The sequence below is a fragment of the Girardinichthys multiradiatus genome, chromosome 4 (assembly GCF_021462225.1).
Source record: "Girardinichthys multiradiatus isolate DD_20200921_A chromosome 4, DD_fGirMul_XY1, whole genome shotgun sequence".
Taxonomy (NCBI): Eukaryota; Metazoa; Chordata; class Actinopteri; order Cyprinodontiformes; family Goodeidae; genus Girardinichthys; species Girardinichthys multiradiatus.
The window spans coordinates 4,166,857-4,184,600 of NC_061797.1; the positions used below are offsets into that span (position 1 = coordinate 4,166,857).

The 17,744-nt window shown below is 37.9% G+C and overlaps 1 protein-coding gene across 1 annotated transcript in view; it reads right to left on the reverse strand.

Moving 5' to 3' along the window:
- lrrk1 (leucine-rich repeat kinase 1) overlaps nucleotides 1-17,744 on the reverse strand; it is a 99,799-nt gene that overhangs the window by 63,541 nt on the left and 18,514 nt on the right. The window contains exons 4-11 of the mRNA XM_047363226.1: nucleotides 17,236-17,407; nucleotides 14,933-15,112; nucleotides 11,394-11,530; nucleotides 10,678-10,904; nucleotides 9,290-9,417; nucleotides 7,865-8,028; nucleotides 6,177-6,314; nucleotides 4,806-4,918 (exon numbers count right to left, since the gene is read on the reverse strand). Of these exons, the coding sequence (XP_047219182.1) occupies nucleotides 4,806-4,918; nucleotides 6,177-6,314; nucleotides 7,865-8,028; nucleotides 9,290-9,417; nucleotides 10,678-10,904; nucleotides 11,394-11,530; nucleotides 14,933-15,112; nucleotides 17,236-17,407 (1,259 nt within the window). The remainder of the gene's footprint in view (nucleotides 1-4,805; nucleotides 4,919-6,176; nucleotides 6,315-7,864; nucleotides 8,029-9,289; nucleotides 9,418-10,677; nucleotides 10,905-11,393; nucleotides 11,531-14,932; nucleotides 15,113-17,235; nucleotides 17,408-17,744) is intronic.

The window sequence follows — 17,744 nt, forward strand, 5'->3', positions numbered from 1 at the left end:
ATGACATATACAAGTCCTGCACAGTGGTCAGAGGGATTTTAAGCCATTCTTCTTGAAGGATAGTGGCCAGGTCACTACGTGATACTGGTGGAGGAAAACGTTTCCTGACTCACTCCTCCAAAACACCCCAAAGTGGCTCAATAATATTTAGATCTGGTGACTGTGCAGGCCATGGGAGATGTTCAACTTCACTTTCATGTTCATCAAACCAATCTTTCACCAGTCTTGCTGTGTGTATTGGTGCATTGTCATCCTGATACACGGCACCATCTTCAGGATACAATGTTTGAACCATTGGATGCACATGGTCCTCAAGAATGGTTCGGTAGTCCTTGGCAGTGACGCGCCCATCTAGCACAAGTATTGGGCCAAGGGAATGCCATGATATGGCAGCCCAAACCATCACTGATCTACCCCATGCTTCACTCTGGGCATGCAACAGTCTGGGTGGTACGCTTCTTTGGGGCTTCTCCACACCGTAACTCTCCTGGATGTGGGGAAAACAGTAAAGGTGGACTCATCAGAGAACAATACATGTTTCACATGGTCCACAGCCCAAGATTTGCGCTCCTCGCACCATTGAAACCGACGTTTGGCACTGGCTTGAGTGACCAAAGGTTTGGCTATAGCAGCCCAGCCGTGTATATTGACCCTGTGGAGCTCCCAACGGACAGTTCTGGTGGAAACAGGAGAGTTGAGGTGAACATTTAATTCTGCCGTGATTTGGACAGCCGTGGTTTTATGTTTTTTGGATACAATTCGGGTTAGCACCCAAACATCCCTTTCAGACAGCTTCCTCTTGCGTCCACAGTTAATCCTGTTGGATATGGTTCGTCCTTCTTGGTGGTATGCTGACATTACCCTGGATTCCGTGGCTCTTGATACATCACAAAGACTTGCTTTCTTGGTCACAGATGCACCAGCAAGACATGCACCAACAATTTGTCCTCTTTTGAACTCTGGTATGTCACCCATAATGTTGTGTGCATTTCAATATTTTGAGCAAAACTGTGCTCTTACCCTGCTAATTGAACCTTCACACTCTGCTCTTACTGGTGCAATGTGCAATCAATGAAGACTGGCTACCAGGCTGGTCCAATTTAGCCATGAAACCTCCCACACTAAAATGACAGGTGTTTCAGTTTCATTGTCCAACCCCTGTATATATATATATATATATATATATATATATAGAGAGAGAGAGAGAGAGAGAGAGAGAGAAAAAGAGAGAAAGAGAGAGAGAAAGAGAGAGAGAAAGAGAAAGAGAGAGAGAAATGGATTTTCTGAATTTGGATTTTCTGAATAAAAACATTGGACGTTTAAATTTAACTTCATGTTTTAGATGGTCCAACGCCCACCAGACTAACTACCCGTGTATTTACATAAGCTGCTTCTATCGGTGAAGCATGTTATCTTTCAAAACCAATCACATAAATATAGAATATCGATGATGTGTTACAGATAATTCCAGTTCCCACGGTACCTGAATGCAACAGCTGGGAATATGTTGTTCAGCCTGTGCAAAAAAAACTTGAATCTGAAAAGTAGTTTTAAACAGTTTTTCCAGTTTAACATCTTTTTCTTCAATTGCAAAACTTTTTTCTAGTTTTCAAAATTTTTGGGGTGAGGTTCAAAATAATTTTTCAGGTTAAATTATTTTTCTTTTGAACAAACCTTTATTTTTCAGGTTAAAATTTTTTTTTTTTTGAACAAACTTATTTTTCAGGTTCAAATTTTTTTCTTTTGAACAAACTTTTATTTTTCAGGTTCCATTTTCTTTTTCTTTTGAACAAACTTTTATTTTTCACGTTCAAATTCTTTCTTTTGAACAAACTTTATGGCCCCAATTTAGCTCCATAAAAGGGTAAATGTTAGTTTGTCAATAATGTTATCAGTTATGTCATGGCTACAGCTAAAGCAGAAAACACAAATATTTTCATATTTAACAAACAGCTCCAACAAAATTCCAAAAATAAGATTAGGCAGAAGAATATTTATTAAAAGTGAAGAACACTTTTCACCCAGAGGAGAATTTAAATATTCAGTATCCTTTATTTTATAAAAACAGGACTACTGCAATTAACTGGTATTCTGAATATTATATATCTTCTGTTTTAGTGATTAATCTTTATTAATCCTGAGCTTTATCTCAGCCTAATTAATGCTAAATGAGTTTATTGATGGCACAATTACAAAAAAAGGCCAAACAAATGGCTTCTTTGAAGAGGTTGACATGAGAAAGCCTAAACTCTCTGTGAAGATAAAATCAACAACTAGTCTAGGTTTGCAAAATTGCACCTAAACAAAACCACACAAAACCTTTAGAACAATCGCTTTGCTGTCATTGAGTTAACCAAGAACTTCATGAAATAGAAAAGGTCAACGTGCAAAGAAGAAGTGGTCATTCTTGTTCCGTTTAAAAGTGGAACTTTGTTGTTTTTGTAGGTTTTTAGGTGTGACAATGAGACTGAAAGTTGTTGCTGAAAATCAAGCATAAGCCTTACAAGTCTTTCAATGGTAATAAAAGACAGAGAGGCACAGAGGCAACATATGCCGACAAGTCCAGGTTATTAGGTAAAGAAAACCACAAAGTAAGATGTCCACAAAGAAAAGATTGCCAAAGGAGCTAGCAGCCATCCAGTCCTAAAATCAAATCTACAAACTGATCATGACATAGCTCTTTTTGTCAATTTCCTAAAAAATGACTTAGAACACTTTAAATAGTATTGCATAAGCAGTGGAGATATGTATGTATGTATGTACAGTACAGACCAAAGGTTTGGACACACCATCTCATTCAAAGAGTTGTCTTTATTTTCATGACTATGAATATTGTAGCTTCACACTGAAGGCATCAAAACTATGAATTAACACATATGGAATTATATACTGAACAAAAAAGTGTGAAACAACTGAAAATATGTCTTATATTTTAGGTTCTTCAAAGTAGCCACCTTTTGCTTTAATTACTGCTCCGCACACTCTTGGCATTCTGTTGATGAGCTTCAAGAGGTAATCACCTGAAATGGTTTTCACTTCACAGGTGGGCCCTGTCAGGTTTAATAAGTGGGATTTCAAGCCTTATAAATGGGGTTGGGACCATCAGTTGTGTTGTGCAGGAGGTGGATACAGTACACAGCTGATAGTCCTACTGAATAGACTGTTAGAATTTGTAGTATGGCAAGAAAAAAGCAACTAAGTAAAGAAAAACGAGTGGTCATCATGAGTCCAACTTTGAGATCTTTGGTCCCAACCATTGTGTCTTTGTGCGGCACAGAAGAGGTGAACGGATGGACTCTGCATGCCTGGTTCCCACCATGAAGCATGGAGGAGGAGGTGTGATGGTGTGAGGCTGCTTTGCTAGTGACACTGTTGGGGATTTATTCAAAATTGAAGACATACTGAACCAGCATGGCTACCACAGCATTTGCAGCAGCATGCTAGTCCATCCGGTTTGCGTTTAGTTGGACCATCATTTATTTTTCAACAGGACAATGTACCCAAACACACCTCCAGGCTGTGTAAGGGCTATTTGACCAAGAAGGAGAGTGATGGGGTGCTGCGCCAGATGACCTGGCCTCCAAAGACACCGGACCTGAACCCAATCGAGATGGTTTGGGGTGAGCTGGACCGCAGAGTGAAGGCAAAAGGGCCAACAAGTGCTAAGCATCTCTGGGAACTCCTTCAAGACTGTTAGAAAACCATTTCAGGTGACTACCTCTTGAAGCTCATCAACAGAATGCCAAGAGTGTGCGGAGCAGTAATCAAAGTAAAAGGTGGCAACTTTGAAGAACCTAGAATATAAGACATATTTTCAGTTGTTTCACACTTTTTTGTTCAGTATATAATTACACATGTTAATTCATAGTTTTGATGCCTTCAGTGTGAAGCTACAATATTCATAGTCATGAAAATAAAGAAAACTCTTTGAATGAGAAGGTGTGTCCAAACTTTTGGTCTGTACTGTATATATATATATACACATATATATATATCTATCTATATATATAGATATAGATATATATATATATCTATCTATATATAGATATATATATTTATATCTATATATAGATATGTATATCTATCTATCTATATATATATATATATATATATATATATATATATACAGTATATCTATATCTATATATGGATGAGGTTGAGGATGAAAACGCCCAAGAAGCAGTTTGCAAAGTTTATAGCATATCCTTACAAGTCGCAGCACAACTCAAAAAAGTTATTATTGATCTGATGTAATATTGTAAATGTACATGTCATGTTTTCAATAGCTGTAAGCCAAAAAAAACATGATTAACATATATAGTCTTTAAAACATCAGTATCTATATAATGTGTTTTACTTGAGTTACTGAAATAAATTAACTTTTCAATTCTATTCTAATTTGTTAAATATGAGTATGTATTTTCATGTCGATGAGATAGCTGTGGTAGTACCAGTCATAAGATGGTGAATAAAGCAGGATGGAAAATCCATCTATCAAGTTAGATCAGGCTTTTCTTCATTCTAAATGGAGGATTTCTAAAATAAGCTCAATTTAAAAAACTTTATTATAAGTAAACTTAGTGCAATATAAAATTTAACATTTTGAAGAAGTGATTAATCAACTTAGTTGAAGTTGACTTTTAGCTTAAATACATAGTCTCAACTGGAGCGCAACAAAACAACAAAAAAACAGAGAAACAACGACATAAAATATGTGTTTGTTTCACATCAACTAAGATTCACAGAGTAATTCACTACCAGCTAAATTTAACTGAACTTCTGTGGAAGTCAGTGTGGGGACCTACCTGCCAAGCTGGTTCCTGGAAAGATCAAGAGTCTTGAGCTTAGAGCACTTCCACTTATTGGGAGCAGGAAGCGTTTCAATGAGATTTCCACACAGTTTTAATGAGACAATAGCCTGATGATAAAATAAATGAGATCAACGAGGGGGGTAAGACATACTACAGGCCAGCAGTGTAACTCATTCACAGACCGCTGGTGACATCATAGTGACATCTTGAGGAGTTCAGTCAAGACTAACTAACAATGATAGCACTGTGAACATTGACACTGCCAGAGTTCATGCAACAAATAAGCTTTGTGAATAGAGTAGGATTTTCCTGACATTTAGTCATTTGCATCATTTAGTCAAGCTATGGTTTGCAAACAGGCTGCAAAGGAACTATACTAAAACAAATATTGAGCAATAGGTAAGGTAAGGTAAGGTAAGGTAAGGTAAGGTAAGGTAAGGTAAGGTAAGGTAAGGTAAGGTAAGGTAAGAAGGTAAGGTAAGGTAAGGTAAGGTAAGGTAAGGTAAGGTAAGGTAAGGTAAGGTAAGGTAAGGTAAGGTAAGGTAAGAAGGTAAGGTAAGGTAAGGTAAGGTAAGGTAAGGTAAGGTAAGGTAAGGTACCTGTGATTTGAGCCATCTTTAAAACATTTTCGTAAGATGGATGTGGATTTGAACATTAATGAGGCCGTGTGTGACAGGTTAGAGACTGACCAGAGCATCAGACTCATACTGCCTCACTTGACATAAAAAAGATGTTAAGAGAATCATTCATGGGTGCGGTGCGTGGCGTTGTGTTGCGGTAGAGCACGCGGCCCATATAAAGAGGCTTGAGTCATTTATAGATTAGTGGTATAAAAAAAAAATGAAGGAATTAGATCTAGTTCCTAATTTTTAACAATTGACAGGAACAAACTGCACCATATGGAGATTCTGTTTTATGCCACATGGGTATCAGTTGTGCGAGTTTCTTTTATGGAGATTCTTCTTACAGATATTCAGGCATGAAAAGTCAGGAAAAGAAAAGTCATGAGGAAAATTATGGAGAACCCTGAGCATCCTCTTCATCAGACTGTTGTGTGTGTTGAGTGTCTTCAGTAAGAAGCTTCTTCAGATCTGCTGTAAGACAGACCACTACAGGAGATCCTTCCTGCCCACAGTCATCAGCATCTACAACAACTCTTTGAGGAAACTTGTAAAATTTGATCGACAAGAACAGAAAATTTTCCTTCGGGATTATTGAAGTATGTAATGCCTTATTTAAACATGGGCAAACTGTGTCAGCACAGAGAGGCACAGTTTGCTTGGGAGAGAAAATGTATTTTAGATGTTTTATTCATTGTAAAAGCACATAAACACATCCAATAACAATCCATTAGATGGTTCGTACCTCTAGTTCAAAGATATAGGAAGGAAGCTCTTTGAGGCAGTTGTCAGAGAAGTCCACCTCCTGCAGCTGAGTCCTCCAGAAGATGGATATGGTATTTGGAAGATTCTCAATTACATTGGAAGAAGCTTTGCAGTTCTTCTACATGAAAGGGGTCAGAAAAAATGTGAAGTGTGCTACTACAACAACATTTTGATTCTGTAATTTACTGTTTCATTTATATACAGGTTTGCTGTCAATTAGTGAGCGTTTTTCCATGGGTAGGATTTTCACTAACGGTCTTAGATTATTTGATGGTTGACACCTATCATCTCGAATTCATCTGCACAATGCTCTCACCCATTTTTATATCTTCAGTAATATCTCATGCCATATTTCTAATAGTAAAATTTTGTTATTATGTATTTACAAGCTTAAAAGTCATTGAAAATATGTTAGGTGCTTCTGTGAGATTTCTCAGAGTGACCCAAATGCTGACATATTATATAACTTCCTGTTTGCATGACCTGTACAGGCTTGATTTTATTTATTGAATATTACTGAATTTGTTTCTTCTATTTTGAAGCACATTATAGACAATGATGAATAAAGACGTGTTTGGAGCTACTGCATGTTGTTTCAGGGTACTTGTTATTGTTTAACAGTTTTTCCTATTATCAGTGTATCTATATGATGTTTACATCATTACACAGGTCCTAGCTCTGCATTTTCTTTGCCTACTTATTTCATGTATGAGACACTGAGTAATTCCTCTGCACAGGTTACTGTTAAACAGACATGTAATGATTGTGGTCCTTCTCTAGCTTTGGGGGTATGGTTCGCACAATAGGATGCTCAGCTCCACTCTGTTGAAAAGACAGCCACACCCTGCTGTTCCTCCTGCGCCCAGAGCAAGAATAGCGAGAACTTTCTAATTGTGGATTCTGAATGTACCTCAACACATTTTTTGTTGTAGTTCTCTTGACACATTGACTGTCAGTTATTTTACACCTTTTATCAAAAATAAAAAAGAAACTGTTCCATCTGTTGAGGTATTGCTGACCTGTTCCTTAATCAGTTTCTGTCTACATCTTGCACAACATCTTAACACTTTTACACATATAATTCGTCTTTATTTAAGCCCTTCTTCAATTGTTCTGTTTGTACTGTCCTTAAATTAGCTTCAGTATTTAACCTTTACACACACAAATGTCTTACTGTGCTTTTATGTTGTTTTTACTTTATTTTAGTGAATGAGATGCTAGTGCTCATAGAGTGGTGGAAGCTGTGCAACAATGGAAAAAAAAGAAAAGGACGAAGAGCATATGGGATAATTGCAACAAACATGGTAATTTTTATATTGAAAAATAACATTGGAATTGTGTGTTTTTCTTATTATGTGCAGACCTACTAATAACAATATACATACACTTCAAAATGGAGCAAAGCACTTTATGTTAATATTAATTTTTCTTAAGTGCAAATGCATGTCATGAGAGCTGCATCATGGCCACTGGAACTGAATCTAAGCACCAAAGCTTCAGCAACACAAATAAAGAATTAAGCTTATCATAGATGCTAAAGGAATCATGCAATTTGACATTTTCCTTGTAAGACAAGAAAATAAGGTTATGAATAACCACCTACAGTAATTATTAAATATATAAATGTTTACCCACACCCTTATACATACAACAGACAGTGGTTCTTACCAGTGGGCAGGCCCAGGGGTCAGGGAAAGCTTTCAATTTGTTTCTGCTCACATCGAGGCAGTGCAGGGACTTTAAACTGTGCATGACTGATGTGAGAAGGCTGATTAGACAATTACCAGAAACATCCAACTCCTCCAGCTTACGGAGACCAATCCAGTTCACAGCTGACAGAGAAAAGTTAAAAACAAGAAGATTTAGTTAAACGGGAAAAAAAAAAAAAATCTACATATATGTACATTTAGATCAGTTTTAAATTAACTTGTAACAGAATTTATATATTGTAATATATTGTTATAATGCAGCAGAAGGACAATTGGCAAGTTCAAAGCTAACTTACAGAACAGGTTGTCAAAACTATGGTTGTCAAACTCGAGTTGTGAATTTTGTAGCTCACTACATGAAAGCAGATCTAAGATGGCACAAGCCAAACTAACCTGTTTATTTTCATTGGTCATTTTAACAGATATAGTCTTCTAAAAGTGTTAAATACTGGGAGAAGACATTGCATGACATGTAGCATATTAACTGCTTCATGATTAAGTGCATAGTATATTGATTAAACCACATTTTATATGTTGTGTTCCTCTCAAATTCTCTATGCTCATAAATACTGACTCTTAATAAAGCCCAATTCCCAAAAAGCTGCTCTCATTTACGTATTTCGTTTATTGTGGTGAGAAAGCATCAACTATATAATAATATATGATATTTTAATTTAAGGAGACCATTAGGATTATGTTTTTAATCAACGTCAGTTTTCAAGAATATGGATGTAATGTACTATGTATTTAGGAACACTGTTATGTAACAGAACGTCTAGGATAAATTGTAGTCATTGTCAGCATTGTGATTTCCACAATACTCTTTAAGTGTCCCCCCTACACTTTCTTCTTCCATCCCCACATGCCAAGATCTGGACACACTGTGTAGCTGGGTGCATGAAGAACCAGGCAGCCAGGCACAAACTATATGGAATAAGCCTTTAGTTTTTACATTTTAAACAGAAAGGAGGGGGATGGATTGTGTTTTGTTATTAATAGGACCCACCAAAGATACAAGAAACATGTAAAGACGTAAACATGTAAAGACCTGAATGTAAAGAACATCATTAGATTTTGTCTGCTGGGAAAAAATGGTGACTCTTCTCTACAGTAAGTAGGTAATGTGTGGCCTAAAAGTCTTCAACAAGTCTTATTGCAACATCTAATATTCTTTAGAGGAAGGACGTTTAAAGAAGCCTGAACATGAAACACTTGAGTAAAGAAATAACAACTTTTTTAACTCTGAAGTTCACCAAAAAGACTAACTTCTCATATGCACCCTGTACACAATGAAATAGACAATATTGCAGCTTATACATGGCAACTTTAATATTAGCATTGACCCAAAAGCATGAAACAGTGCCATATCTGATATGGAACATACTGGCAGGGATGTCAAACAGGGTGCTGAGCTGGTTATTGGCAGCACAGAGTTTCTGAAGGTGGATCAGATGCAGAAGTCCAGTTGGTAAACTCTTTAGCTGGTTCTGAGAGAGATTCACCACTTGTAACCTTGAACCATTGGAAAGAGGAGGTTTGAGAGATAAAATATGCAATCTGTCTTCACATGAAATCAAAAGCTGTTTTTGATACATGTAATTGTATGTAAAGGCACTGTGTTTTCTAGCTTGTGTCCCATGTGTTAAGGTAAAACAAATAACTAACGATTAAGAAATATACTCAGTTTTTCAAACTTAAAGGGGACACATCATGCAAAATCCACTTTGTTAGCCTTTAAACATATTTTGTTGTGTACTTAAGAGTCTGTAGGAGTGCAGAAAAGTTGGTTTTAGTCTGTCCAGATGCTGCGTAGATATCTTTATATTCTGTTTGGGCCATACTTTTCAGTCCGTTCAGTTTTCTCTATCATCTGTTACATTTTTCCAACTGTTCCGACACTGTGGGACAGCTAAATAAGGTCATGGACTCCCTGTTGATCAATTTCATGTATCCAGCATATTTATTTCTCACTATGATTTTGTAGTCCAAGCTCCAGCAAGCCTACGCTACAAGAGGATAAGTTAGGTTCGGTTGTTGGGTGTATTTACCCACACAAGTCATTACACCATCCTCCAGCATCAGAACCTCTTCAAACTGCCTGGTTAAATTTTATTTTTCATGGAAGTGTTCCCACATCAGTGGCGAAATATCACCACTTTAAGGATGAGTGCTTAAGTATCAAGAAGGATTTGCTGAAAGAAATCATCTGATTAAGGGGTCAGTTCTTTTTGTCTATGGAAACGATGAACACAGCAAAGCAGAAAGCTGCAAATATGCTAAAATGACAACAAAGTTTATTTTAGACATGAATTTATTGTGTGTTGATATGACCTCTTGGCCATTTTTCAGTTTTGCATTATTTTTGCCATTTTTGTCTTAACCCCCTTGATCCAACCAGAGCTAGATAATTTTTATCAAACTACAAAAATGGCAGAAGGGGTTAAGGTGGAGCGCTGTTTGACCGGTGAAGTGCCTCAGTAGCATTTAAAGAGACGGCACCAAAACGAGTTGCTCTCAGACACACCTCAGAACAGGTAAAAGAGGAGCCTGTGGAGCTTCAATAACAAGGAGTTCAGACCAGACCAAAGCATTGAAGTTCCGCTTTATATAGAACATAGCTGAATGATTTAAGTATGAAAAGGAAGGTTTTAAAAGCATGATATGTCCACTTTAACTTAGTGTCAAATCTACAAACTAACTGACATGGACAAAAGTATACTGATGACTTTAGACATCAAATTTATATCTGTCATGATGTAGCTGGCCATGTACCTGGAGCAGATAACATCCTGGGAGTTTTGGGCAAATGGTAGTTCTTTAAGAGTATTGTTAGAAAGATCTAGAGTTTTCAAGTGCATGAGACCCCAGGGGACCACCGAGGGTAGAGCACTGATGCTGTTCGAGGACAAATCCAGGTGGGTAATCTGTGAGCAGACATCCATGAACCAGTCCAGCTCCAAATACGGGAGCTGCAAACCGCTCCAAAACACACTGAGACCCTGGAAAGAGAAATAGTTAGATTCACCCACACAAGCATGAGTTTAGAGATGACCCACAATATGACATTGTAAAATTGATCTCTATAAAAAATGTCTACCATTAGAACTAACATCAAATAGGAATTGGTAGGATTGCAATTGAAGTCTTTGGGGTGACAAAGCTGTGCTTTTTTAGGTACAAATTAAATGAGAAGTACATTCTTAGAATACTTGAATAAACACTGTTCTTGTCAGGACTTTTGGTTGTGGTTAGGAATCCTGGTCAGCTCAAATGGAAAATCCAAATATACATTGAAATGACTGAATCTACTCTTTACAGTAATAGTGTTTTTATTTATTAGCTAATCAGTTATTCTGAAAGACAGCACCTGGTAAAAAATGATGAGCTAATAAGCTAGAACATACATTTGAACCATTGTTATTTATTGTTTTTTTTCTTATTAAAGGTAGGTCTTTCCTCTGAAAACATCACGTGTACTGGACACAAACCTCCACTCCATTCGCACCAGAGGTTTCGTGAAGTTTCTGTCTCAGGAGACGCTTGCTGAAATCTGGATAGTCCATCAAGGTGTAGGATGAAAATTCAGCACCATTTTCCAGCAGGAAGTGAGCGATCTCCTCATTACCTATAACACAAACGCATTGTTTTTAACATTAACAAAACAGCCCAGGGCTAAACAACGTGTTCACTAAGAATATTTCCCCTGAATTCTTTTGGCACATCTGTTAGGACATGAACTATGTCTTACTGTTGTTCTGATTGTTTAGGGTTTGTTAAGCTCTGCAGCATGTGGACACCTGGTGTATACTGTGCTGTAGTCCTTTGAGACTGTGTTGTTGTTGGTTGTTTTTTACCTCCGCCAAGGAGATTTTGTTTTTGTAAGTGTTATAATTGCCATTGTTTGGCATAAAGAGATAAAGAATCTTGAAATCCAGGATCCAGATGATGCTCCGCATCAACATAAAAATCAAATCTCATGTTCCTTGTCCTAATTTGCACAATGTCTGAAAATTTCATCCAAATCCGTTCATAACTTTTTGAGATATTTTGCAAACAGACAGATGGACAAAAACAGACACAAACATAACCTCCTTGGTGGAAGAAATATTAAAAGACTGAAAGATGATTATCGAACATTTATGTTGTAACTTAAGGTTAGTGTCCTCTGATTTACAATATTTAGGGAATGTTACTCCATAACAGCCATTAGCAGATTACACAGCTGATCTCCACAGTTCAACCTTGAGGACACCAGGGACCTCCATTGCATGGTCTATTGTCTGGTACAATGAGTCTCACTCAGATGGTTGGGCCATAATTTGGCATAGACAACATGAAAGCATGTATCCATCCTGCATGGATCAACTAACTTGTCCAACTTGTCCACATCTCACCCAGACACAAAAGCTTCCCAAGCACCAACCACCCTCCTCTTCTCCGACCCCCTGCTTTTTCAGCATCAGATGACTAGGAAAGATCCATGATCTGATGAAGCCTCCCCCCTCAACTAGCCCCCATCTTCACTCAGGTCTTCAACAAGTCTCCCATCCTGCTTCAAACACTCCACCATCATCCTGGTCCCCAACAAATGCACCATAACTGGGTTAAATGACTGCAGGTCTGATGCTCTGACATCTGTAGTCATGAGATCCATTGAGCAACACGTGTTGAAGTATCTAATAGACATCACAGGCCCCCTGCTGGACTCCCAGCAGTTTGCTTACCAGACAAAGAGGTTGGCAGATGAAGCAGTCAATTTGGGACTACAAATCCATCGCCACCTCAACCACCCAGGGATTTACGCCAGGATCCAGGACATCAGCTCTGCCTTCAACACTGCAAGCTCTGTCATCCTCCACCAGAAGCTCACCCAGTTCACAGTGCTGACCTCTACCTGTCAGTGCATCACCAGCTTCCTGACTGAGCAAAAGCAGCTGGGGAGCATATTCTCCCACACAAGAATCATCAGCATTGGCGACACCCAGGTGGTGTGTTCTCTCCCCACTCCTCTTCTCCCTCTACACAAATGACTGCAGCTCGGCGGACCCGTCTGTGAAACTCCTGAAGTCCGCAGATGACACAACTCTCATTTTCTGATCCGGGACAATGAGTCTGCATATAGACAGGAGGTGGTTGTGACTGGTCCACTGGACCAGTCACAACCACCTCCAGACTGTGGAGATGACGGTGGACTTCCGCAGAACACACCACACGCTGCCTCCAGTCACCATCCTCAACAACACTGTGTCTACTGTGGACCACTTCCGGTTCCTAGGAACCACCCTTTCTTGGGACCTGAGTCAGGAAGGTTTTCGACCACACCACATCACTAAGACTTGGGCTTGGTTAATGATTTGATGATATACCTGTTAACAGTGATGCATCAAAAACTTAATTTTAATGAATCTCAGTGCGGCATTAAACACAGTAGGTCATAACATCCTGAAGGATAGACTGGAAAACTGGGTGGGATTGTGTAGTACTGTGCTAAACTGGTTTAGATCCTTTTTGACAGACTGGAACTACTTTGTGTCATTAGTTAATTCTAAATCTAAGCAAACAAGGATCATGTTTGTTTCTTCAAGGCTCACAAGTCATTGTGTCTGATCCCAAAAGTTAAAGGTTGAAATCAGCACTCAGCTAGACTCTATGAGACAAAATACCACAGAGTTTGCAAACACCTAGGTGTTATCATAAACTCATACCTCACTTTTAGTAACTAAATAAAGTGTAAAGGTAAATTAATGTACTACCACAATTAAACATTGTCAGAATATTGCTTTTACAATAGGACAAAGAAAACCCCATACATTCTATTATTTCTAGTAGGTGACATAATTGTAATGGTATCTGTGCAGGTCTCTGAAAAAAAAAAAAGCAGCCAAAGCTTACCAAACCCAGAAAAACTGAATAAATGGATCATATAACACCAGTCCTTAAACAATTACACTGGCTACCTATTTGTAAAATGATAGAGCTTAAAATTTAGGTGATGGGCTACGAAGCACTAAATGCTTCGTAGCCCATCACCTCCTTTTAGAGTTGCTGCTCTGGTATGAACCATGTAAACCCTTTAGGTTACCTAAGATCTGTTAAGTCACTAGTCTCAGGACCAAAACTGAATGAAGGGAGGCAGCATTTAGTTTCTATGCTGCTCAGCTCCAGAGCAAACTGACAACTGTTGGCTCTTTGAAATCCAGACTGAAAACATTTTTATTTAGTGCAAAGTCCTTGTTTAGAGAAATATTGAGTATATGGTACAGTTCTAAGCAGTCACCGCTGCCCACCCTAAGTCTTGGTCCACTAGCCAGTTAGCCTACAGAAGAACAAACAGGAAGTTTTTTTTCATGTTTATTTTAAATAACGTTTTCTGACTTTCTAAAAAGGGGAAGTTCTGTTTCAAACGAATTACATGTGTATTTGTAGGTGCTGTTGTTCAAAGTGAGAGCAACATAACCATAAACCAAAGTAAAATACTGACAGTATCTAATAGCAACTAAACGTTTTATATTTTTACATATAAAACTTAATTGGTGGCTTAATTGAAATAAGTATTTCCTTTCAAACATATTTTAAATCTGAAACCACATCTCTTGATCTAAAGATATTTGGATTTCATTTAAAAGCTTGAGAATTAAACAAATGACTAAGTACAGTCAAATACATCAAATTTCTGCTCTGTAGAAACTCTCCACAAGAAAACAGTGTTGCATTTCTTACTTTTGTCCGAAAGAGAAAATAAAGTTATTAATACAAGGGGCCACTATTACGATATAAGGATACAACACAAACAAGGGAAAAAGGACATTTGCTGAAGAACACCTGCTTTTAGAGAGGAAAGATGGTTATTTTGGGTGTTTTTGGTCATAAATGCAGCAGTAGGATACTATTTGGATTGTGATTGGGCTGTCAAAAGTAATTACGCATAAACAAAAACACAACATTGAAAATCACACTCTTCAGGTTTTTCGCTGTCTTCTCATAACACAATGTAATACTGGACCATACTCCCATAGTGCCTTCTTACTTGCTTGTGCAGCTGCATACAGCGGCAGCCCACAGAGGACAGCAAACTCATCACTGTGGATGGCAAAGTCTTTAACATGAGCATTATAGCTGTGGACCAGCAGATGAACCACATCCAGGTGACCCTGCTGACAAGCTGTTACGAGCAGGCAGTTCACCAGGTCTCTCTTCAGACACACACCTAATTGGTAGACAAGAAGAAATATTAGATTTACTGTTCAACTATTAAAAAAATTAAAACAACGTAGCTGTCAAAATTTCCAGTGTTCTTTGAAAGCAGCATGTTTTCATCCAATCAGAATTCATTCTGCACTGTTGTTAGGCAGAATAGGTCAATCCTATCAGCTCAAGTGTTGGTATGCCCCTTGGAATTTTATACCAAGCCGTGCAATGTAAACTCATGAGGATATTCAAGAATGACAGAAAAGCTGACCAATCTTGTCTTTTCTCTAAGTTCGTGGGCTTTGCGATCATAATTGTTTGATTAGTTCGGCCAGCTACAGGGACATCCAATCAGAGTCATGCAAGCCGAGCATGTGTGTTTTCATTATAGTGTTAGCAAAGTCTGTCTGATTGTGATGGGACTTAGGGCTCTTTGAAGGGAACCGAATCTTCAGGATCGGTTCACTTCAAAGAGTGGTTCAAAAGAGCCATTTAAATAATCGATTTTTGAAAACGTACATATTTGGAAGAACAAGCATTTTTTATCCCTAATATATTATTACATATTTAATTTTTGGGAAACCTGGTATGTGTGGGTGAAATAACAAAAATGTACAATCATCTGCATTAATAGTTTCCTTTAAAAGGTGCAAAATATATTGAATCACAGTATGTTCATGTAAAACAATCTTTCTTTTTTCATAAAATTAAGCATAAAATATTAAAATATAAATATCAAAAGACACATGTAGTTTTTTACAGTATTGTGTTCAGTAATAGCATTTCAGTGCCATTTGTAATATATACACACTAAAAGAAAGCAAAAATAATAAAATAAAAGAGAAAAAAGTGTGCTTGAGTTGCCTTGGCAGAAACAAAAATCACCATTCTGCACAAGCGTAACTGTATGGCACATCAGTTGCACTGCTGCTGAGAGGAAGGCTCTGCAGAGGGTGGTAAAGGCTGCACAGAGGACTGTGGGGAGCAGTCTTTCCACCACCTGAGACCTCTACACGTCACGATGCAGGGGGAGGATCCTCCGCATCATGAAGGACTCCACCCATCCCGCACACAGACTGTTTCAGCCCCTCCCCTCAGGCAGGCCGCTGAGGAGCATTCAGAACAAGACCACCAGGCTCAGAAACGGCTTCTTCCCTGAAGCTGTCAAGCCACTCTGTAGACTCTCTCACTACACACTGACCTGCACTAAACACTTCACCCACCAGAGGTGCAATATTTCACTCACTTATAGGTGCAACATTAAGGACTACCTCATGCTTTACGTGTGTATTTAGGACTTAGAAAAGTTAACTTCAGCTTCACTTCACTGTGTATATTTCGTTTTTTTTGGTCTTCACTGCACATATTTTTACTGATTGCTATTTATTGTTAGATTCAGCTTTGTATGTTATACTTAGTTTTCTTTTTACTTAAGTATTAGGCTTCCTAAGTCCAAATTTCGTACCTTAACATGAGCATGAGTTGGTATGGCAATAAAAATCCTTGAATCTTTGAATTAAATATACCTATTAAGGCAATGCACTAATGGTAAATAACACTCAACTGTAAACATTAACCAAGGAGCAACAAGAAGTAAACAGGAAGCAAGGAGCACAGCATGACCGTCCTCCTCCTCTCTCCCGCTGCATTTTTGGTACAGAGGAGATCTCTGCAGGTGAAAGATTTACTGGTTTAAAAAGTTTATTCAAGTCAGCATATCGTGATTGAAATTCCTGGAGTCTTGGATTAACCAAGCTAATAATTATTTGAATACTTAGGGAGACACCTATTGAGCATGTTGCTATTTGGTCCTTAAAAATGAAAAGAAATGAAAGGACATGTAATGTCACATCAAAAGTAGCATACTTGTCCTTCTGCTGTACTACGGTACTCTACACCCTGCATCTCAATAAATACACACTATGCTAAACAGTAGTGCATCAAAAACGATACTTTAAACACATGATAAGGACTTCATGTTCAAAACTATTTCATCTTAGCTTTAGACCCATGCAGTTTTAGATACACCAACAACAATGTGTATCATTAACTGAAATATGAAATGGATTCAAAATGAAAAGAGTACAATAAAAGAGTAAAAAATAGAGTATGTGATGATTGTTGAACTGTTTCTTCTCTTACCAGGTATAGAATTCAGCAGTTCTTTGAGCAGGTTGGTATAACCACAATGTGCTGCCAGGACGGCCGGATTGGAGAGAGATAGCTCCTGAGGCACAGGGATACGGGCTTCTTTTAGAAGGTAACAGACACTCGCTATATCACAGTGCTGAGTGGCCACAGTCAGGAGACGGACCTGGAAAAAGACATGCAATAAGAGCACGTTATCAAAAACAGAAACTCCGCCCCTTTGCGTTCTGCATATCTGATACATAGTCCCAGTTTGCCCAATAGATTTTTGACAGTTTCAATAATATCAAACTTCCTATTTCATCTCAAAGGTTGACATTTTATATATTTTGATTTGTTAATTTATTAACCGAGTGAATTGTAATGTAACTACTTTATTTTATATATATACATATATATACACTGCTCAAAAAAATAAAGGGAACATTCAAACAACACATCCTTGATCTGAATGAATGAAATATTCTCATTGAATATTTTGTTCTGTACAAAGTTGAATGTGC